A 22,827-nucleotide genomic window follows, 5' to 3' on the forward strand; every position below is an offset into this window, starting at 1 on the left:
TACTCAGTTCTGAATTATCTGTGTCAATAAAAATCATGATAATCATTTTTGCTGTTGTTCAGTCACTAAGTTATGTCTGACTCTATGTGACCCCATGGACTGCAGCACACCAGGCTTCCCTGTCCTTCACTATCTTCTGGAGTTGGCTCAAATTCAGACCCACTGAGTCGGTGATGCCATCTAGCCATCTCATCCTCTGCCACCCCCTTCTCTTTTTGCCTTCAATTTTTCAGTATGAAAAGACAAAAGAATAGTCATACAAACCTCAAGTAATTACAAGTACCAGAACCATGATTCTGTGATGTTGCAAAAAGCTGACAAATCAGGAACTGAATTTATTGATTCACTATTATTTCATATATTCACCAAAAATTTGTGTGTCTGTATGCCAAGCATATACTACATTTTGTAGTTACATCTGTAAGCAAAGCAGACAGAGCTTTGCCATCACAGATTTTATAATCTAGTAAGAGAAAGAGACAAACCATTACCTCAGTAATTCTAAAAAGGAATGAGCTCTGTCACTAACTGGACAGCTATGAATGATTCTATTCAATATAATAATCATATTACTATCAGTTAATACAGTAATTATATTAACTTGTAGTAATATAGTAATATATTGGTCAGAAGCATACATCACCACTCTCTTTCCAGCAGTTAGAAACAGTCCTTTAATACATAAGCATCATATATAGTATGGACAAATGAGATTTAAACAGTCATGCCTGACAGTTTAATATGGGACAAACAAAAATTTTTAAATCTGTATAGCATTATAGCAGTGCACAACTTGTACAATTCTTGTGCCCAAAGTTTTTGCTCATTAGTAAAAACATTTTCTCCTAAAGATTAACAAATGTTCATCAGCTGTCAAGGTGTAAGCAGAGTTAAAGTTGTCAGAGCAAGAAAAAACAGATAAGAACAAAGTCAGGTAGCTGCTAGTTAGAGGCAAAGTAGGATCTAGAAATCTAGTATTTTAATCCAAAACCCAGTAACCCTTTTCATTTTACCAGCCAGCTTCACATGCCCTCTTAAAAAGAGTGTCAGGATAACTTACTACTGCCAACTGGTTAAGATTACCAGTATGATAGGAAAGGTACTAAAAAAATTACCAGCCTATAATTCAGTCAACCATAAACGAAACCTCCATTTATAAACTTCAAACATATTGATATTTCTATATTTACATATCTAATGAGTCAACTCAGTAGGGAAGCTATAAAAAGAAAATCAGATCAGGTTTTTCTTTAGCACTAGAAGATGAGAACCTTTTCCTTTCAACCACCTGTTCTACTGATAACCTGTCTCTTTCTTAAGAATAGCCTGTCTCTTCTTTTTGGAAGCATGACAAAAAGAAAAAACATTTAACTAATCAGATCTTGTTAGCTGATCTTGTTCTTTTTCTACAATGATAATACAATAAACTATCTTTAGATCTTAAACACTTTATATGTAGTCCAAATTAGGAAACAAAAGGCAATTACTCTCTATTGATCTTAAATATTTCCTATATAAAAGCCAAAACTGAGACTCTAGATCTGAAAATAACATGTGTCATGCTTCCTAAATCAACTTTATAAACAGTATCTGTAAATATAAAGAATAAGGCTACATTCTAATAATCATGCGGCCATCCCTTAGTTTTCTTATTTATCAAAATGAAAAGTGAGTTTCTACTAGTATTCTATTGAAAGACTTCTATTAAAACTCTAGTATTATCAATGAATTTTCCCACATTAAAATAATTGCCGAAGGCTTAATTATGCTACTTTATTAAAAAGCATATACATAAAACTATAGAAACATAAACAGTATTAAATTTTTATAGTTTCTATCAAAGTATACATGGAGTTTATATTGGAGAACCTACTTCTCCAATAACAGTAGACTCATCTTTTTAAAGTTTATACATATATCATGATTGTATATTATTGCTTTGTATATTTTCACAGTTTGATATTCAAACATAGCTACACATTTTTTGTAACATTATAATAAAACCATATGTAAAGAGACTGATACTTATCATCAAAGAGAAGTCAATTTGTATCATGCTACCAACTCTTTGACAGCTGTGTGGCTTTGAGCAAATTACTTTGCTTCTCTGATCCTCTGCTCCTACAGTAGCAGGGTGGTTTTAATAAAAATAATGTTAAATGTCTAGCACAGTGCCTGATACATGCTTAAAAAAAACTGTTAGTATAACAGGTCTACTGTATTTTAAGTAATTTCCTTACACTAGATTCTCAAAAGTAAAATTATGAAATGGAAAATATGAATGTTTAAGGCTCTTGATAAAAGCCACCAGAACCTCTTCCAAACTGGTTATACTAATTTAGACTCTCAAGAGTAGTATGCGAGCTCTTGATCAACAACATAGTAAAATACAAACTTAGAAAACTGAGATTAATGAAAAAGCCAACTGCGTGTGTGCTTGTGTGTGCTAAGTCACTTCAGTTGTGTCTGACTCTGTGCGACCCCATGTTACCTAAACAAAATAAAGTCTTAGTATCAAGCATACATGAATATACATATCACTAAAAAAATAAATTCTATGTAGACTTACCCTACATGAGGGGCTGCTATCGCTTTATGGGAGGGAGATAAGGTCTGAAGTTTGTTTCCCAAAGAGCTGCCAACTGAAGACACTTTACCTGAAGGAGCACCTTTTAATAAAAAAGATATTAGTTTTAACAACACTCTGAAAAAGAAAAATCACATTAACCAGAGCATGACAAAACAATGCTTTCATGGCAATAAATCTTCATGGCAAAAAGTCAAAAAATGAATTATTAAATCAAAAATTAAATAAAATTTTTATGGGACAACACACAGCATCCTTCATTTCTAATTTCTGTACTTCTTTCTTACAATTTACATACAAATGAAGGTACACTTCAGCAATCACAATCTTTTTTAAACCATTAAATATCTGCCTATTAAGGATAATTATCCAGTTCAGACATGTATAGACAAAAACAAGGGAAAAAAACACTGTGGTCAAAGAATCAAGAAAAGGACCTTGGTTGACTATTCTGAAGAGATGATGTATCAGTAACTATCTACATTTAGGCTAAAAAAGAACTACAAAACATCTAAAGTAGAAGCTATTGAAAGTTACTTTATTTTTACCCAAAGTAATTACTTATCTTCCACATCAACTCCTAATAAACCTAGTTTTACATAATCCGAAACAGAATACTGTCTTCATTTCCTTCTCTACTGATTCTGATATTAAAAAAAAAAAAAAATCAAGTTATTTTACAGATCTCATTACCTACAACAGTTTTGCTAGTGCCACTTGGTTGTGGTAATCGTGATGATCCTGATGAGGTGGTCCCAGGAGAATTAAACTTTTTAAGTGCAGGAGGCTTAAACTAAAATAATGAAAACACAATGTTTTATCAACATCACATTTTGATTATGGATTACAAACCAGTATTTCAAAAGCACACATGCCCTTCAATGAGCGAGATGTTTTACCACCTACTCAAATTATCCAAATTTAAAGAGCAGGTTAAAATATATCACCTTTAGAGAGAAGCTTCCCAAGAAATGTTCCTTCTCCTAATTGGCATACTAAAATTTTGGCTCAGATGTCCTACTGCTAAAATAGAGTAACTTTTCCCAGGTCAAAGAAAACAAAATGGATCAAATGGAAAAAAATTCCTCAATGTTAAGATTTTAAATGCCAACCATATCATAAGAAAAAAGTTAAAACCGCCCAAAGATGTTCACTTGGCAGTACGGCTTTAAAGGTCAAGACTTTTGTATGTTCCTTGGTACGGTTTTGTATTTCATATATATAATCCAGGCACATATCTTACTGATGGAAATTCCTAAGAGCAAATATAAGCACGAACAAGTTTTAAATAGATGTCTAATGGATTATTGCTCCAATGTGAAAATAAAGAGCTAGTTCTTCATTAACCTCACCAGAACATGTTACATGAATGGGATATGGGCTGAGAAAAGATACAGTATTTCAGCTTTTCTCATTTATTCTCATTTTTTCTCTATAGAGAAATATCACCATCAAGTTTGTTTTACTGCCTCTTATTTAAACAGAAATTTTCTGTTACTGAATATAAAAGCATCTTATTGATCACCCACTCCAATATAAAGAAGTAAACTTGCCCAGGGTTATACCCCAACTTAACAGAACAGGAATTAAGACTCATACTGTCTTAGCACTAGCTGTATACGCCAACTATAAGGTGTTTATTGTGCTTGCCTGTGTACTTGAGCCCTATGCTTAGGACTTTATGAGAAAAACTGGCTTTAAGCCCAACTTTTAAAAATCGAATCATATTTATAACCTATTATCAGTATAAAATTTAAGATGCTCTGCTATTAAAAACTGCTGGCTAAGCATAAACATTAAAGTCCCACATTGTAACTCTTCAAAATTCAGTATCTGACCTTTTGTCAATCTTGTAAAAGGGTCACACACACACACACACACACACACACACACAAATAACAAGCACATTTGACACTATAATGCCAGAAACTTCTATTTCTTAACCACTTGGCAACTAGAAAACCGTCAATAACCGTCCGTCAAATGAACAAAATGACTAGGAGACTTTGGAAATGTATATGGAGCCATACAAATATACTGTTTCTTGGAAAACCTAAGAGGTATTTCCTGTAGTATCAGTCTTTCCCATGAAAATATCATTAGGAAAGATTTTTAAACTAACACTATGGAAAACAAGACCTAACAAAGACTTGTCAAAATATTAGAGGCATGCCTACTAAAAATATGGTCAATAAAATTGGATTAAGAAACAGGACTGGTGACTCATTCACATTTTGCTAATTATCAAAACAGAGAACAATCTACAGTGAGAGGTCAAGTTTTAGGCAGGAAGAGCCCCAGCAGCATTATACACTGGGAATAAAGATTTTAATGTATATATTAGGTATCTCTATATTAACTTAATGGCTTATAAAGAGAAAAAGGCAGAATATCTCTTTCAAAAAGTGCTTTGTTTTTCTGCTCTGTATTAGACCGCCTATTACTGCTTTTTGGTCAGGTTTTCTGAGATGATGAGAACCTAGCCCAACTGTATCTATCTCCTACAGTATTTTCTATTACTTTCCACCAGAACAAGTCAGGTTAGTTTTGTTACTGACTCCTCATACTACTCTGAATGCCTCTTGTTTAAAACATCCTCATATATCTCTCAGTAACTGGCTGTTCCCCTGACCTAGATAATATGACTCCTTCCTTACTGAGCTGTATTTTATCTGTTCTACACATCAAGCTGAAATTCTACTGTTAGGCATTCAGGATGACTCTAGCTAACAATGATTTTGCATAAATTCATTTTAATGATCAGAAGAACAAAATCTATTTTTACAGTTATACTCAATACATGTTTCATTTACCATGTATTAAGGAGGTGATTATTTCATGTGTTTTTATACAGATCACAAACCTAATTACATTTCCTTGGTAAAATATTTATGTTCACAAATACTTTTTATTTCTGATAAAATGGGAGAAGGTATTTATTTATTTGGACCAGGGCAGCATTTAGCCCAAAGATGGGGACAATAAAGGATAAAAATGGTAGTAGAGACCTAGTAGACGCTGAAGAGATCAAGAAGAGATGGAAAGAATACACGGAAGAACTGTATAAAAAAGATCTTAATGAAAGAGATTACTATGATGGTGCGGTTAGTCACACAGAGCCAGACGTTCTGGAGTGCGGTGGGCCTTAAGAACTGCTGTTAATAAAGCTAGTAGATATGATGAAATTCCAGCAGAACTATTCAAAACCGTAAAGGATGATGCCATCAAGGTGTTGCATTCATTACGTCAGCAAATTCAGAAGACCCAGCAGTGGCCACAAAACTGGAAAAGGTTAATACTCATCCCAGTTTCCACGTGTAGTACCAAAGAATGTGCTAGCCACTGGACAATCGCACTCATCTCCCATGCTAGCAAGGTCATGCTTAAAATCTTGCACGCGAAGCTTCAGCATTATACGAACCAAGAACTTCCAGATGTCCAGGCTGGGTTTAGGAAAGGAAGAGGAATTAGAGACCAAACTGCCAACATTCACTGGATTATCAAGAAAGCAAGGGAATTTCAGAAAAACATCTCTGTTGCATTGACTAGGCTAAAGCCTTTGATTGTGTGAATCATGACAAATTACGGAAAGCTCTTACAGATGGGAATACCAAACCATTTTATCTGTCTCCTGAGAAACTTGTATGCAGGTCAAGAAGCAACAGTTAGTACCCTGTATGGATTGGTTCAAGATCAAGAAAGTACAACAGGGCTCTCTGCTGTGGACCTGTTTGTTTAACCTACATCATGAAAAACGAGCATGTCATGAGAAATCTCAGGCTGGATGAGCTACAAGCTGGAAACCAACTATACTTTAAGAAAAATATTTATAAAGCTAGCTATCATAGATAAAAATAACATCATGGTCTGGAGACTATAAATAAAGGCCAAAATTGATTTCATATAAAATCAAAATAGTGACTACTTCATGGATGCTTGGGGCTGAGAGTGAGAGAACATTACATTCTGGGACTGAAATAGTTCAGTAAGGCTTTTGTAAGACTAAGAACAGTCTATTTCTCAATGTTCTTGTGGTTACACATGAATTTATGTGTTGTGCATTTTTTCCTGCATATAATTTACCAGAAAAAATAAAATAACTGGGGAAAACTATAAGAAAAAAGACAGAATAAAAGTGTTGTAAAAAACAAGTTCTTAGAGATAAATATTTAAAATATTAACTATGGTGATAACTTTTAATATATATACATGTATACTTAATTTCCCAGAGAATAGAAAGCCCTTTAATAATCAGAAAAGATTATTAACAATTGAATAGCACATTTTCAGACTTAAAACTTCACTACTTTAAATGTAGAGTAAGTAAGAATCAATCAGAATACTGAAAATTCCTAAACACAAAATATTTACTGTGTTGCTTGAAACTCATGTTATTCAACCTAACCTAATCTGATGCAGATCTAAATTATGCATGGGTTATTTAATTTGTTCTTTTAAAAGAACAATATGTAATTTAGCATACACTAGATGACATTATTTGGTCTGCTGTCTTCATGGGTCTACTTTAATACAGCCATGCTTGAACTTGATAAAATTCCTAACGAAGAATTATGAAAGCTTAACTGAATGGTAGAACTTTTTCTTTAACTACAAGAACCTGATCTTACTGTATTTGTAGTGGGCTGTATGTAGTAAGGCCAGATTATAGTTGCTAAATATGATAAGGAAGCATTTAAGCAACTTTAGGAAAAGTATTCTACTTAGTTTACTCATATGGATCCAGTACTTGGTACAGTGTTACTCAAAAATGAGTGAACACAGATGAAAAAATACAGAATTAGACTGAAAGAAATATATATGACTGGGCATGGAATCAGAACTGAAAATTTAAGGTGGGAACTAAAAACTACCTGGATTTTACATTTATGAGTCATTTGGCACCACACTGTTGAAATATACACATCCTATTATATTTCCTTTACTCTACTATTTTATTCTTAAAGATCTTGTTGGGTGTTCTTAAACTGTTTAAAAGATATGCTTTGTTTGCCATCTGTTTTGGAAATTCTTCAAAATTAGTTTTCTTTGGTGTTCTTTCCCCACAATGATGAAAACAATCATATGTTCTATTTCCAAAAATATTTACAGAAATTCAATAGCAGGATTCTCTCAAGGAGGTCTCAATTGCAATGGGATCTTTTAATCCAATATTTTATTCATACGTAACAAGATAAGTGAATTTGGTTATTCCCATTTGCTAAATTTACAGTCCAAAAGAAAAGTTAACAAATGAAAGCTTTGCAAAAAATAAAATCTGCTTACAGAGGAGTCTGGCAGGCTACAGCCCATGGGGTTGCGAGAGTCAGACACGACTTAGCGACTAACCCACCAGTAAACCACTACATAATGCTGTCTAAGTTTTTATGTAACAATATACTTAAAGAAAAACAACAGTAGTGCAAAACTAAAGTACACATTACAAAATTCTCTTATGATTTGTGGTTCTCTAACCGCTTTCACATACATCATTTCATTTGTTTCTCACAAGAGTTATGCAGATTACTTCACAGGTGAAGAAATAAAGGCTTACATATGATTAATGTCACTTTTGCCTGAAAGTTCAAAAGTAGAAGTCTGGATCTGAACCTATGTTTTCATTTCCTGAAATGTGTTACTCACATTATCACACGAAAATATTCATTATTCACATGATTTTCAAACGTGAATTTTTACTGCCAATTTCTCACTCATCTAACCCCTCTAGTTTCCTCTGAATCTGCTGTAGTGATTTTAACATTTTCTCCCTAATACCTCTTTAAATCAAGTCTACTTCAAATTTTGCTCTCAAATAGCTATCTAAATTTCTTATTAAATCCTTGAACATTAATATATAAATTTTAGCAGGTGAGAAAACTGTAGTTAAATGTTCTGTAAAGAACACACACACACACACACACAAAAAGAACAAACACAAAACCGTGAACTTAAATCACCTCATTATTTATTTGCAGGAATGATTACAAGGATTACCTGTGTCCGAGAAGTTGATTTTCCTTTGGTATCAGTAGAAAATTTGCCTTTATTACTAATACGTGCTGCCTGTTCTTTACAGAAATTTATATGTCTATCAGCTGCATTTTCATTAAATCTTCTCTGGCAATATGGACACTGAATATAGTCTAAAATAGAAAAAGAAACAGATTAGTAACAAAATACTTGAAATGAGACATAAAGAATTGTAAGTTTTATAAACAGTAACTTAAGATGTATACACAGTGTTTGTGAAGCAAAAACTTGTTTCTTTATAACTACCCAACTTGACTTATCGGAACTTAGTAAAGACATTTAAGAAAACAAGTCTGCTAGCATATGCACTCACAATTTTCTTCTAGCTTAGAATCAAATTTAAGGGGTGAAAAACAATACATCCTCACTACAAAAAAATAAGGAAAAATGTTAATTCATTTTTGCCTCTATAATACTATATGTTTTCATCATATATATATATCTTTTATATGGTAGACTAGGTTAAGTAGTAATAACTGCTGCTGCTGCTAAGTCACTTCAGTCGTGTCCAACTCTGTGCAACCCCACAGACAGCAGCCCACACATTACATTAAAAATATACTTTAAAAATTGGGCTCATCTGTTAAAATCTTTAATTTTGGTTAGATGAAAGCTGTCAAGAAATAATGTAAAAGACTTTATACAGTTTTATTTTCTTTAGAGGTCCCAACAGATGGAAGAAGTGATAAAAATATATCTCATTAACATAATTAATTCAAGTTTAAGAAACAGCAAATGCTTCAAAGATTAAATATGCTTCCCAAATGTAATGTACATGATAAACAAAATTTCTCATAAAATTAAATCTTAAAGTTATCCCAGAAAAGAATCAAATTTTGTAGCAGTGTAAAAGATTTCAAATCTATGAGATATCAAGAATAAATAAATATATAACAACTTAGCAAGGTCACAAAAAAATCAATTTATTTCAAAAGGCTTACTTTTTCAGATGGAGTTTGCCTTTTAGAATTTACACTCATCTCAAGCTCAGAAATTGTCCTGCTAACTATTGAAATACATCTAAAACCTCTAATGACAAAGAAGTTGTTTTGCTAGGGCCAAGAGATAAAAAAAATCTCTAAAGTTCAAATTATCCTGAAGAACTGCCACTCTCTCTCTCTCTCACTGACTTATGCAAACATGAGAAATATACCTATGTTGGTTGAATCAGATAAAATATACAAACACCTCTAAAACAAAGAGAGAATTCAGTTTCATGGGGAAAATCAAGACAGAAATAGAAGAGACTCACACCCAGATAGAACATTCCAGAGTTACTCAAAGCATTAATGTTAATTACTAAGACTCAAACAGGATTGGCAAAGGAGGGCCCATGGGCCAAATCCACCTTGCCTGCAACATGTTTTCATAAGATTTTATTGGAACACATCCATTTACATATTTTCTGTGGCTGATTTCTAGAAACAGTGGCAGAAAGGAGCAGCTGCAACAGAGACCTTATGGCTTGCAATAACCTAAGATATTAACTATTGGCCCTTTATAGAAATTGTTTATCAACCTCTCTTCTACAATAAAATGTTATAAAGGATCATATCTAACTTTCCCTTTACTAACAAATTAATCCCAATCTAGAATAATGACACAATTTTAAAGCAGGTAACTTGCTATATTAAAATAACTACTACTTAAGGCTACTCTGTACCCAATGGCAATATGTCAATGGTGCTATTTTAAATCTTTCAGTATCTTGATTATCTCATATATGGTTGCCAGCATTTTGCCTTGCTTTTGGTAAGGATAGAAAAGCAACTTTTACCCACCAAATGAAGAAAATATAAAAATACATGAATATAGGGCAAATTTAGTAATATCTGTTTATATGGTGGTTATCCCACTAGAATAATATATTTTTAGAAGCAAGATTATTATTTAATTCCCCTTTCTAGATGAGACGATACCAAAGAACTAAGCAACTTAACTATCTGAATCTTACTGAATGTCTACATTTCAACTGACAGTATGCATGATTAAAATGTTTTCCTGGAACATTTAATAGTTACTACAATAATTTTTAAATTATATTAAATACTAAATGACCACCCACTCCAGTATTCTTGCCTGAAGAATCCAAAGGACAGAGGAGCCTGGTGGGCTCCAGTTCATGTGGCTGGAAAGAGTCGGACATGACTAAGCAACTAACACTACACAACTACAATAATTCTTAAATTATATTAAATGCCTTACAAAAGTACTGAGAGAAAAAGTTTAAATAAAAGTACTGACATAAAAATATAATGAATTTCTATGTTCAATACTGCTGTGTCTTTTTAAGCCTAAATGCCTGGACTGTCACCATTATTTTATAGGAAACTTACCAAGATTATGCTTCATCAAGTTCAACTATTATAAATTAAGTTTAGTAATATCTTAAAATTTATAAGAATTCTACCAATACTATCAATATTTTGTCCCCATATGAACACTTTCTGTCAAAATATGCCATATACCAGGATCATAAGATGGTGGAGGAGGTGGGGGAAGTTTGCCACCCTCTTTCAGCACTTGACCAAGGCCTTTAGCTGCTCTTATTGTGGCAATGAATTCTTCATGCTTTCTTCTCCAATTAGATGGCTTCTTTGGTGGTTCAGGCTGTAAACAAATTTAAAAAACAAAACAAAAAAAAACCCTAGTTTTCAAAAACAGTTTTTAATATAGTGAAACAAAACTCAAGAAAATATTTTAAATGTTCTCTTATCAGGAGTCCTTAAATGATCTTCTTCCCAAAGTTATAACTTTAAAAAGAAACTTTAGGCAGTTGTATTTATATGCAATTTTTAAATACAACTATAAATTGTGTCAGACACTGCTAAACTGCCTTCTGTCAGTGTTACAAACATTTAACCCACCACTAAGGATGTTATTTCCCTATTTTCCCATAGCTTCTCCAACAATGTATGATACTGACATTTTGTGTTTTTTTTTTTTTAAACTGATGAGAGAGGTGAAAAAACAGTTCTGTGGTTTTTAACTGGCTTTTTCCCTATAATGAGTAAAAACGAACATGTTTTTATATCATTAAGAATCATTTGTATTGCCTTTTCTGTGGTGTGTTTATAAAGCCTGGTCAACATATCTATTGGGTTATTGGCCTTTTTTCTGTTTTTAACAACTTCAAGTAATTTTTTTTTTTATAGACTAGCCTCACCCCTCCCCCATAATATATCTCTTTTAACCTTGTCTAAGTGTCCTCTGATATGCAGAATTATTATTTAAATGCAGTTTAACTCACTTTTTCTTTTACTGTCTTCATATCTGTAGTCACTTAGCAAGGTCCAACCTCACACCAAGGTAAAATAAAAATTTTTCATGTTTCTACCTAGCCCTTTCATGGTTTCATTTTTAAGATTTTTAAACCTTTATTCATTTGGAATTTATCCTGATGTATGGAGTGATATATGGACTCAACTTTATTTTTTGTTTTCTAACATAGCTATGCAGCTGTCTCACCATCCGTTACTGACTTTTCTCCCTAATGAACTGAGACAACACCTTTATCATATTCTGTTTGGCATTTGGGCCTATTTCTGAACTCTGTGTTCCACTGTTTCAACTGCATGTGTCAAGACTCGTGTTTTAAATATTGGGATTTTATATTTTAATATTCAGTAAGGACTTCCTTCGGAGAAGGCAATGGCACCCTACTCCAGTTCTCTTGCCTGGAAAATCCCATGGATGGAGGAGCCTGGAAGGCTGTAGTCCATGGGGTCACTGAGGGTCAGACACGACTGGGCAACTTCACTTTCACGCATTGGAGAAGGAAATGGCAACCCACTCCAGTGTTCTTGCCTGGAGAATCCCAGGGACAGGGGAGCCTGGTGGGCTGCCGTCTATGGGGTCGCACAGAGTTGGACATGACTGAAGCGACTTAGCAGCAAGGGCTTCCTTGGTGGCTCAGTGGTAAAGAACCCGCTTGCCAATGCAGGAGACATAGGAGATGCGGGTTCAATCCCTGGATCAGGAAGATCTCCTGGAGAAGGAACAGCAACCCACTCCAGTATTCTTGCCTGGAAATCCCATGGACAGAGAAACCTGGCAGGCTACAGTTCATGAGGTTGCAAAAGAGTTGGACACAACTGAGCGACTAAACAACAAAGGTTAACTCTACTTTATTCTGCTTCTCTTTCAATTTTTCTGGTTATTCTTACACGTGTATTTTTCCATTTGAGCTTTAGATTCAACTTGTTTTTTTTTTAAACTATATTTTAACTGGAAAAATTAAACATTACATTCATATACAACTTAACTTAAAATCTCTATTTAGCTGAGATTTACTTATCTAAGAATGCGATATATTTCCATTAGAAGACATGTTTGTTTGGGTCTTTCAGTAGTTTTTTAAAGTATTCTTTGTGAAAGTTTTCCACTTTTATTACTATAAGGTTTATTCCTAAACTGGAGAAGGAAATGGCAATCCACTCTAGTATTCTTGCCTGGAGGATTCCGTGGACAGAGGAGCCTGGCGAGCCCCAGTCTTTGGGGTCACAAAGAGCCAGACACAGCTGAGTGACTAATTTCTAAATATTTTATATTCTGTGCTATTCTTTCATAAGAATCTTTTAATCATTTTTATATTTCAATGAGTTGTTTGTTGAAATATGAAACCTTTGTGCATATTAACATTACATCCCATTACAACAATGATAGTCTTTTATTTCTTTTTAATGAATCTATTATTAAAAGAACCACAAAGGAAACTCCTGGCCTGAATGCCTGTCTTTACTGTTAAATACATGTGGGCATTTAAGGAAGAAAAAGCACCAATCTTTTAAAAACTCTTTCAAAAAATAGAAAACAAGAAAACAACTTTCGAACTAGTCATTATGAAAGCAACACAACTGATCACACAGACATTCCTCTTCTGCTTCTCTAAAACAACACGTGTCCAGCAGGCCTGCTGCTCTCTATACTTCCCTCAATTCTTACACTAATCACTTCAAACACAGGACACTTTAAAGTGGCCCCCTCACCTTCAGAAAGGGTATTATCTTTTCCATTAGTGCTTTCTGAGAGCCTCTGCTCTGGACCTCTTCAAATTTCAGTGCCTCTTCCCACTTCCTCCCTCCTGGCTTTTGTACAATTTCATACAGGCTCATTCCACTTCCAGCTCATTCCAAGTTCCTGCAGCTCACCCCAGTTCCTGCCTCTGCTGTGATAAACAAGGGATATGTACTTTCAGATATACCCTCATCTTTAAGGAGTCACCGTTCAGCGTGAGGAGACCCCCTCAACTGTAAGGTGGCAGGTTCTCCGATTCTAGGCCATGGGCGCCCCAGCAACTTCCTGCTCTTCTACCCGGATCTCAGTTTCTTTGGGCAGCTCTGACATATCCTTGTGGCTCAGACAGTCAAGAAACTGCCTACAATGTGGGAGACCCAGGTTTGATCCCTGGGCTGCGAAGATCCCCTGGAGAAGGAATGGCTACAGACATGACAAAGCAACTCTGAGAGGAGAGAGAGACATATTTTGTTTGTAGTCCCTGGAATACGCCTGAATTTCTCCAAAAATAGGAGTCTGTATTTACTTTGCTCCACTCTGCTTATGATTTCTGTATTGCGAACCTCATTGTGACAGCTGTGTGTGCTCAGTTCCAACTGACTCTTGACCTCATGGACTGCTGCATGCCAAGCTGCTGTGCTCATGGGATTCTCTAGGCAAAAATACTGGAGTGGGTTGCCACTTACCCCTCCAGGAAATCTTCCCGACCAGGGATCGAACCTGCATCTCCTGTATCTATTGCACTGACAGGCGGATTCTTTACCACTGTGCCTGGGAAGCCCATACTATGATGTTTAAAATCTTCTATACACTGTTTCTCCAATTAATATGCATATGACTCATTCCAAGATTTTGTTAAAATGCAGATTCTAATTTAGTATGTCTGGGAGGAACCTGAGATTCTGCATTTCTATCAAGTTTCCAAAACAGTGCTACTATTACTGCTCTATGGACCACACTTTAAGAAGCAAGAAAATAAAACTACTTATTGTAAAGTAAGTTTTTACTTGGCTTTTTCTTAAAGATTAATTTTTTTTAAAGTTACAAACCTCCTCTTTAAAGAAATAACTTGGATGTCCATCCACAGATGAATGGATAAAGAAGCTGTGATGTGTGTATATATATATATATATATATACATATATATATATATATACACACACACACACAATGGAATATTACTCAGCACCCCCCCAAAAATAATGAATGTGAGTCAGCTGAATTGAGGTGGATGAACCTAAAGTCTGTTATACATGGAGTGAAGTCAGAAAGAGAAAAACAAACATCACATATTAACACACATATGGAATCTAGAAAAATGGTTACTGATGAACCTACCTGCAGGGCAGGAGTAGATAACAGACTTGTGGACACAGTAGGGGAAGAAGAGGGTGGGATGAACTGAGAGAGCAGCACTGACATATCTACCACGTGTGACACAGAGAGCTAGCGGGAAGCCGTGTGTAACTATCTACCACGTGTGAACAGAGAGCTGGAGGGAAGCCGTGTATAACCATCTACCATGTGTGAACAGAGAACTAGCGGGAAGCCGTGTGTAACTATCTACCATGTGTGAACAGAGAGCTAGCGGGGAGCCGTGTATAACTATCTACCACGTGTGAACAGAGAGCTAGCGGGAAGCCGTGTATAACTATCTACCACGTGTGAACAGAGAGCTAGCGGGGAGCCGTGTATAACTATCTACCACGTGTGAACAGAGAGCTAGCGGGAAGCCATGTACGACACAGGGCGCCCAGCCCTGTGGGCAGGTGAGGCTCTAGAGTGAGGGGAGATACACACACATACACACACTATGCCTGATTCATGCTGTTGTATGGCAGAAACCAACACAACACTGTAAAGCAACTGTCCTCCAATTAAAAACACAAAATTACTGAGAGATCACCATGGATAAACTTAATGTAATTCCCTTAATCATTCCACAAGATAGATAACTACTATCACCATTTTTCAGAGAACAGATGTATAGATTAAGAAACTCGCCCATTACAACAGAGAAGGGGAGCCAGGGGTAAATCCAGGCAGTCTGACTATTGAGCCAGCTTTCAAACTCACTACTTCATACTGCCTCCAAAGATTTGATTAGTTTACGTAGGCTAATTAAAGTTGACATAATCACATATCTGGCAGGTTACCACAGAAAACTAAATAATGTATGCACCTTGTCCAAGCTTCTCCAGCCTCCCCTTAAATATTCATAGACTGAAAAACAAAGATGAACTGACTTCTTTTTTATTATCAAAGGACTTTACTGCTGCTGCTACTGCTAAGTCGCTTCAGTCATGTCCAACTCTGTGTGACCCCATAGACAGCAGCCCACCAAGCTCCCCTGTCCCTGGGATTCTCCAGGCAAGAACACTGGAGTGGGTTGCCATTTCCTTCTCCAATGCATGCAAGTACAAAGTGAAAGTGAAAGTGAAGTCGCTCAGTCGTGTCTGACTCTGAGCGACCCCATGGACTGCAGCCTACCAGGCTCCTCCATCCATGGGATTTTCCAGGCAAGAGAACTGGAGTGGGGTGCCATTGCCTTCTCCAATCAAAGGACTTTACTAGTATGATTAACTGCCCCAGAGGGAAATGCTTTCCAGTATCACTGGGAAAAGCTATTACGACTGAAAACAGTTTATTTCAAAAACATATAAATCAGGCACTCAAATTTTGACTACTGCACTAAAATGACTCTCTAAAAATATGTTAAAGTATTTATATGATTTATTCTTAGCAAATAAAATATCACGACAGGTGGTATTAAGGTGAGATTAGCTAGCACAGGAGATTTCTTGCTTGGTTTCAAAGAAGAAAGTAAGCTAACAGTGGTCAATTTGTGGACAATTGAGCAATGGATAAAACTTCTCCCCAGAAGGCATACTAAGATCACAAATGCTGAAAAATCAATCAAGATAATACTTATTAGGCTAAAGCATTTGTAACTAACAGCTTTCCTTTTGTATACTACATGGATTACAGTACTAGTAACAGAGACATAAACTATCACCAAAGTAATGAACAATGAGTTACAATGAACATGTGAAGACTTTTCAATTATTTTCAGCCTATAGCTCAGGAACTGACTCTCCAAGGCTACGAAAACCTCACTGTAGTTGGACAGTACTTTGGTCTCCCTTTTGCTGAAATTCAAAATAAACAAGTTTATGATAACGTCTAAACTGAGAACATGACACAGAATTCTGCTTACTCTTCAATCTTAGCATAACAGATTATTTTTTTCATTACACATGGCAGCAAGGTTTATACTATTCAAAAGGTCATAGAATTACCCTAGGTTTAAGAGGTTTCACTGTTGGAATATCAGTTCCTTCAGCTCTTTGTCTGCTTGAATCAAAAGTCTTCCGTTTTTTAGTGGCAGTTTTCTGGCAAATAGGTCCATGTTTTTTCTGTTCAAATAAAGAAATACAACATATTTTCTTTTCTACAAAAAGACTGTAAAATTTTAATTGTCATTAGAGACCAGTTTAAAACCTGAAGATAAATAATAATAAGGCCTAAATAAGACATTGCTTCCTTTAACTAAATAGCTAACTATATATATATATATATATATATATATATATAAACATGCTATAAGTTATCTTTCTCACAACAAGAAAATATAAATATTTTCCCAAAATTTTATTGCCAGTTATTTAATATTCTCCTGGTTTTCACACTGCTAAGAACATGGAAGCTAATGCATGTAAGACACAGCTATTTAAGTGGGGGCAAAAAAGTTATCTTTATTACTAAATACCTGAAAATAGATACTAGAAAAAGGAATGGAAATGGAAAATGTTTTAGCAATAGGATTAAGAAAGCTAACATAACCATAGTAGTTTGGATTGCTCTCCTCAAGCTCACATAACAGGAGTTTGTTACGACAGCACAGGACAAGGCGGTCATGTTCTGTCTTTCCTCCACAATCATCTCCACCCCCTTTCTGGAACTCACCAAGGATTTTTCTTGTGCTATCTAGTGTTCCATTCCTATAGTTCTTCTGTACGTGTAATTTTTAAAAAATATGGTTTCCAACTCATTTAAAGCCATTACAATGGAAGCTCTCTTAATTGATCTCAAATTAACTGGATAAATAATAGTTCTCCTTCCCCTAAATAAAACATGTTGGCTAACAACACAGAGTATTCTAAATGCACTTTTTTCTTTTCTGTTTTGATAAACAATGAACAAGTTGGAAATATTAAGCTTTATCTAGGAAAACAGGAAACAGAACTATTTGATTCCATGTTATAAAGCTTCTAATATTTTCAAACAAAATCAATACTCAGTTGTTTTGCATATTTGTAAAACATACTTGTTTTCAGATTTCATTCTGACAAATGCAATAATTATAACTATTAGAACAAAATTTCTTATATATTAAAAAAAAAGCATGTTATCAGGCAACTTTCTAGAAATGGCTGTCCTCATACTGAGTAGCATATAACAAAAGACTGTAGCACCTACTCCAAAAAGTGATATATTATACAAACTGACAGTGATTATTTAAATATTAAATAAATGAGAGCCAAAAAAGATATACCCCCCTGTGAAAACTCAGCTTAAAGTTTTGAAAATGGTTTGAAAAACAGTGAATCAATGACAACAAAAAGCGACTTAACTAAGTATGGGCAAGAAAGGATTAAAGAGCTGTTAATATTTAAGAGAAGTCTGTAATCAGATGGCCATTTTGGATGATTACTTCCTTCTCACTGCTTTAAAGAAAAACTGGAAACAGTAAGGATATAAAATAAAATGTGACAGAACTCTAAACAGCAGAGCCATACTCAAAGAAAAATCTTTATTCTAAATGAAAATATTCATAAATACCTATTTATACTCAAAGTTAAACAGAATATATGATATACTGATTTTTTCTTATTCTCTATTTAGCTAGATATTTTATATTAACGTAAGATGTGCTTCTATTTGTATTTGCATACAAATGTATTTGCATTCTAATGAATGCATAATGTATTTTAGGAAGTTTTAATTAAAATACTTTTTCTTTGGAATATTTCAAACATACGTAAGAACTGATAAAATAGTATAATTAGCTCCATTTACTGATCCCCTGCCTCAAAAACTACCAACATTTAAACAATCTTATTTCATTGATCTCAAGACCCAGCTTTTTTTCCTGAGGTTTAAAGCAAATCCAAAACATCATATCCTTCTCCTTCTTTAAATACATTATTTTTAAGAGTATTTCTAAGAGTATTTTGTTTTGGTTTCATCAACAGCCACACAAGGGAAGGAATACTTTAATACCCTAACAAAGGAATTTAAAAAACCAATCAATCTCTGAAGCAAAGAAAGTATTCTGCAAGAACGAACAGATGGAACTGGTACTCTTGAGCAAAGAACATTAGCCAGTATCTCTTTATATATCTTGCCACTGTTCTGAAGTATTAAACCACTAAAGCTCTATCAAATGCCAAAGGAAAACTCACCAATGCCACTGGAAAGAACGTTCTTCCACAAATCTTGCAAGGTAACAATTCTCCAACTTGGACACTTCCATTTTCTAGAACAGAAGAGAATATAGTCAAAATATTCAATGGCTCTTACTGTTAAACATCTAAATTTTAGACTTTACTTAATTTCATATACAAGTGGTCTGTTGCTGCTGCTAAGTCACTTCCGAAAAACAGTTGTGTCCGATTCTGTACGACCCCACAGACAGCAGCCCACCAGGCTCCTTGTCCCAGGGATTCTCCAGGCAAGAATACTGGAGTGGGCTGCCATTTCCTTCTCCAATGCACGCATGCAAAGTCGCTTCAGTCATGTCTGACTCTGTGCGACCCTATGAACAGCAGCCCACCAGGCTCCTCTGTCCACAGGATTCTCTAGGCAAGAATACTGGAGTGGGTTACCAATTCCTTCTCCAATATAAGTGGTCAGTTCTTGTGAAAATGTCTTTTGTTACTGTGAAATAAGCAAATTTACCAGTTAAAATGCACAAGACTTAAAGTTTTCAGTGGTCAAAAGGCAAATGGCGAACACAGAATTTATAATTTAAAAAGAAACAAACCCGATCCTGCTGAAACTGGTTTTGTTCTACTTTAACCAAATCAATTTGTCATAGTCTCTTAATTAATTACAGGCTGTCTCTACTGTAAATTACCAAAGTTTAAAAACAAAATTTATCTGAAGATTAATATATATTACTTATCTTCAAAGCATTAAAAAAATAACATTGGTGGCTACAGTGGCACAGAGAAGATAAGTAGGAAAATCCTGAGTTTACCTTTTTCTGTGAGCACAACAAAATTTCAACTATTTACAAAGCAGCTACCATGAGAACCCGAAGACTAGTAGAAACAATCTTCCACAACTAAAGATAAAAGAAGGAACTATAATGAGACGAGCAGGAGAGGTGGGGACATTGTGCAGTCCAGACCCACACCCTCAGGTAGGCTACCCACCAACACAAGAATAATCACAACTGCAGAGGTTCTCCCCAGGAAGCAAGGGGTCCAAGCCCCACACTGGACTCCTCAATTCAGAGAGCCCTGCAATGGGAAGATGAGAGCCAAGAATGTTTAGCTTTGAAGGCTTAGGGGTAACTTTCAAGGGACCTGAGGGCTGTAGGAAACAGAGACTCCATTGTTAAAGGACTCACACAAAATTTGCATGCTCCAAAACACAGGGCAGAAGGAGTCATTTTAAACTGTCTTGGGCAGGCACACATGCTCATCTTGGAGAGCCTCCCAGAGAGAACCAGGCAATCGGGACTCAGTGGCAACCATATTTTAGAGCTCCCTCTACCAGGAGGAATGCTAATGCCAGCAAGAAACATTACAGGGTCCTACCTCTAGCTTATTAGTGCCAGGACCCAGCCCTGCCCACCTGTTACAGTGTGTTACAGTCCCAGGGACCCACAGGCCAAGCAGCTAACTGCAGGGACACAGCTTCACCCAACAGCAGGCTGACAGAGACCACCAGGTGCCTTGATTCCCCCAGCCTACCACGGACCTAGCCCTATCACCAGAGAACCCAAGACCCAGCTGCACCCACCAGAGGGCAGGCACTTACTCCAGGACCTGGCATGACCCACCAATGGGCAGGCATCAGCCACTGGATGCCCTTGGCCCCAAAGCTGCAGATCTGTGGGCTGACACCATCTGTGAAAACCCTTCAGCCAGCCACATCAGGATCTACCCAGCTCTGCCCACCAGTGGACCAGCACTAGCCTTGTAAGCCCAGGGTACAGCCACCTCATTACCTGGGCCTCCACCAGCGGCAGTCAGCATCCACAAAGGCCAAGCCTAGCAATCAACTGGAACAGGGACCATCAGTACCAACTAGACCACTCATAGCAATCAGCCCACCATATCAGAAGGGCCAATGAGGCCACATAGGGGGCACTCCTGAAACATAAGGCTCTGGTGACCAGAGTAGTGAGCTGCTGGGAGGCACAGAACCTTTCCTACAAAAGACCACTCCAACAAGATCAAGAAATGTAACCAACCTACCAAATAAGTAGAAATAAAAACAGTGAGTTAGGCAAAATGAGGAGACAGAGGAATATGTTTCAAACAAAGGAGGAAGATAAAATACCAGAAGAACTAAGGGAAGTGGAGCTAAGGAATCCACCCAGTGAAGAGTTTAACATAACAATCACAAAAATGCTCAAAGAACTTGGGAGAAGAATGGCAAAACACAGTGAGAAGTTTCAAAAAGAGTTAGAAAATACAAAGCAGAATGAAACAGAGCTGAAGACTGCAATTAAGTGAAATAAAAAACATACTGGAAGGAATCAGCAGTAAATTAAGGTGATACAGAGGACTGGAACAGCAAGATGAGAGACAGTAGTAGAAATCACTCAAGCTGAACAGAAAGAATTTGAAAAATGAGGACAGTTTAAGATACTTTTGAGACAACATCAGGCACACTAACATTTGCATTATGGGAGTTCAAAAAGAAGACGTGAGCTGCAGAGAACATATTAGAAGACAAAATGGCTGAAAACTTTCCTAACTTGGGAAGGGAAACAATCATCCAGGTTCAGGAGGCACAGAGAGGAGCCCCAAACAGAATCTACCCAAGTGGACCACACCAAAGAACAGTGTAATTATAACGCTAAAATTAAAGACAGAGAACCAAGAGCAGCAAGAGAAAAGTAAATAGTTACATACATGGGACTGTACATAAGATCATAAGTTGAGTTTTCAGTAGAAATCTTGCAAAACAGAAGGGAACGTCATGATACATTTAAAATGAGGAAAGGAAAAAAAAATCTACAACCAAAAATACTCTACTCAGCAAAGCTATCATTCAGGTTTGCAGAAAGATAAAAAGTTTTCCAGACAAGCAAAAGCTAAAAGGTTCAATACCATGAAACTAGCTCCACAAGAAACGAAAATGGATTTCTCTAACCAAAAAACAGAAAGCCTCACCTAAAAATATGAAAGTTAGGGAAGGAAAAATCTCACTGGTAAAAGCAAATACACTGTAAAGGTGGCAGACCAACCACTAATAAAGCCAGTAGAAAGATTAAAAGATAGAATTAGTAATATCACCCATAGACAGAATAAGCAGCTGAGAAATATAAAAATCAAATGATCTAGAGTATGATATCAAAAACATTTAACATAGAAGGGGAATAAAAATGCAGGACTGTTAAAATACATTCAAACTAAAGAGGACATCACATCAACTTAAAACAGCCATAGACAGATTGCTATCGAAAGCACAAACTAAAAAATCTATAACAGACACAAACACAAAAAAACTGAAAGGAATCTAAACATAATACTAAAGTTATCAAATCACAAGGAAAGAGAGCCAAAGAAGAAAACAAGAATAACAAAAAACAAGACTACAAAATAAACCTGAAAACAATTTCAAAAATGTCAATGAATACATACCTATCAACAATTACTTTAAAGGTATATAGACATAGAGTGCTATAATCAAAAGACACAGAGTAGCTCAATGGAAACAAAAACAAGACCTTGTATATGCTGCTCAAGAGACTCAATCAAGATCTAAAGGAAAACATGACTGAAAGTGAAGGGATGGACAAAGGTATTCCACACAGAGAAATTTATTAAAAAAAACCTAAGTAGTAGACTCATATAAGACAAAACAGACTTTAAACCACTGTCTTTAACAAAAGACAAAGTAGGACATTACCTAATAAAGAGATCAATCCAAGAAGTTATAACAATTGTAAATAT

The 22,827-nt window shown here is 35.6% G+C and overlaps 1 protein-coding gene across 1 annotated transcript in view; it reads right to left on the reverse strand.

Moving 5' to 3' along the window:
* Window positions 1–22,827, reverse strand: part of ZC2HC1A (zinc finger C2HC-type containing 1A) — a 57,582-nt gene that overhangs the window by 24,166 nt on the left and 10,589 nt on the right. Inside the window, exons 2-7 of the mRNA XM_004011754.6 lie at window positions 19,096–19,169; window positions 16,930–17,046; window positions 11,083–11,224; window positions 8,579–8,727; window positions 3,281–3,380; window positions 2,570–2,669 (exon numbers count right to left, since the gene is read on the reverse strand). Of these exons, the coding sequence (XP_004011803.1) occupies window positions 2,570–2,669; window positions 3,281–3,380; window positions 8,579–8,727; window positions 11,083–11,224; window positions 16,930–17,046; window positions 19,096–19,169 (682 nt within the window). The remainder of the gene's footprint in view (window positions 1–2,569; window positions 2,670–3,280; window positions 3,381–8,578; window positions 8,728–11,082; window positions 11,225–16,929; window positions 17,047–19,095; window positions 19,170–22,827) is intronic.

This window comes from Ovis aries, chromosome 9 (assembly GCF_016772045.2).
Source record: "Ovis aries strain OAR_USU_Benz2616 breed Rambouillet chromosome 9, ARS-UI_Ramb_v3.0, whole genome shotgun sequence".
NCBI classification, from domain to species: Eukaryota; Metazoa; Chordata; class Mammalia; order Artiodactyla; family Bovidae; genus Ovis; species Ovis aries.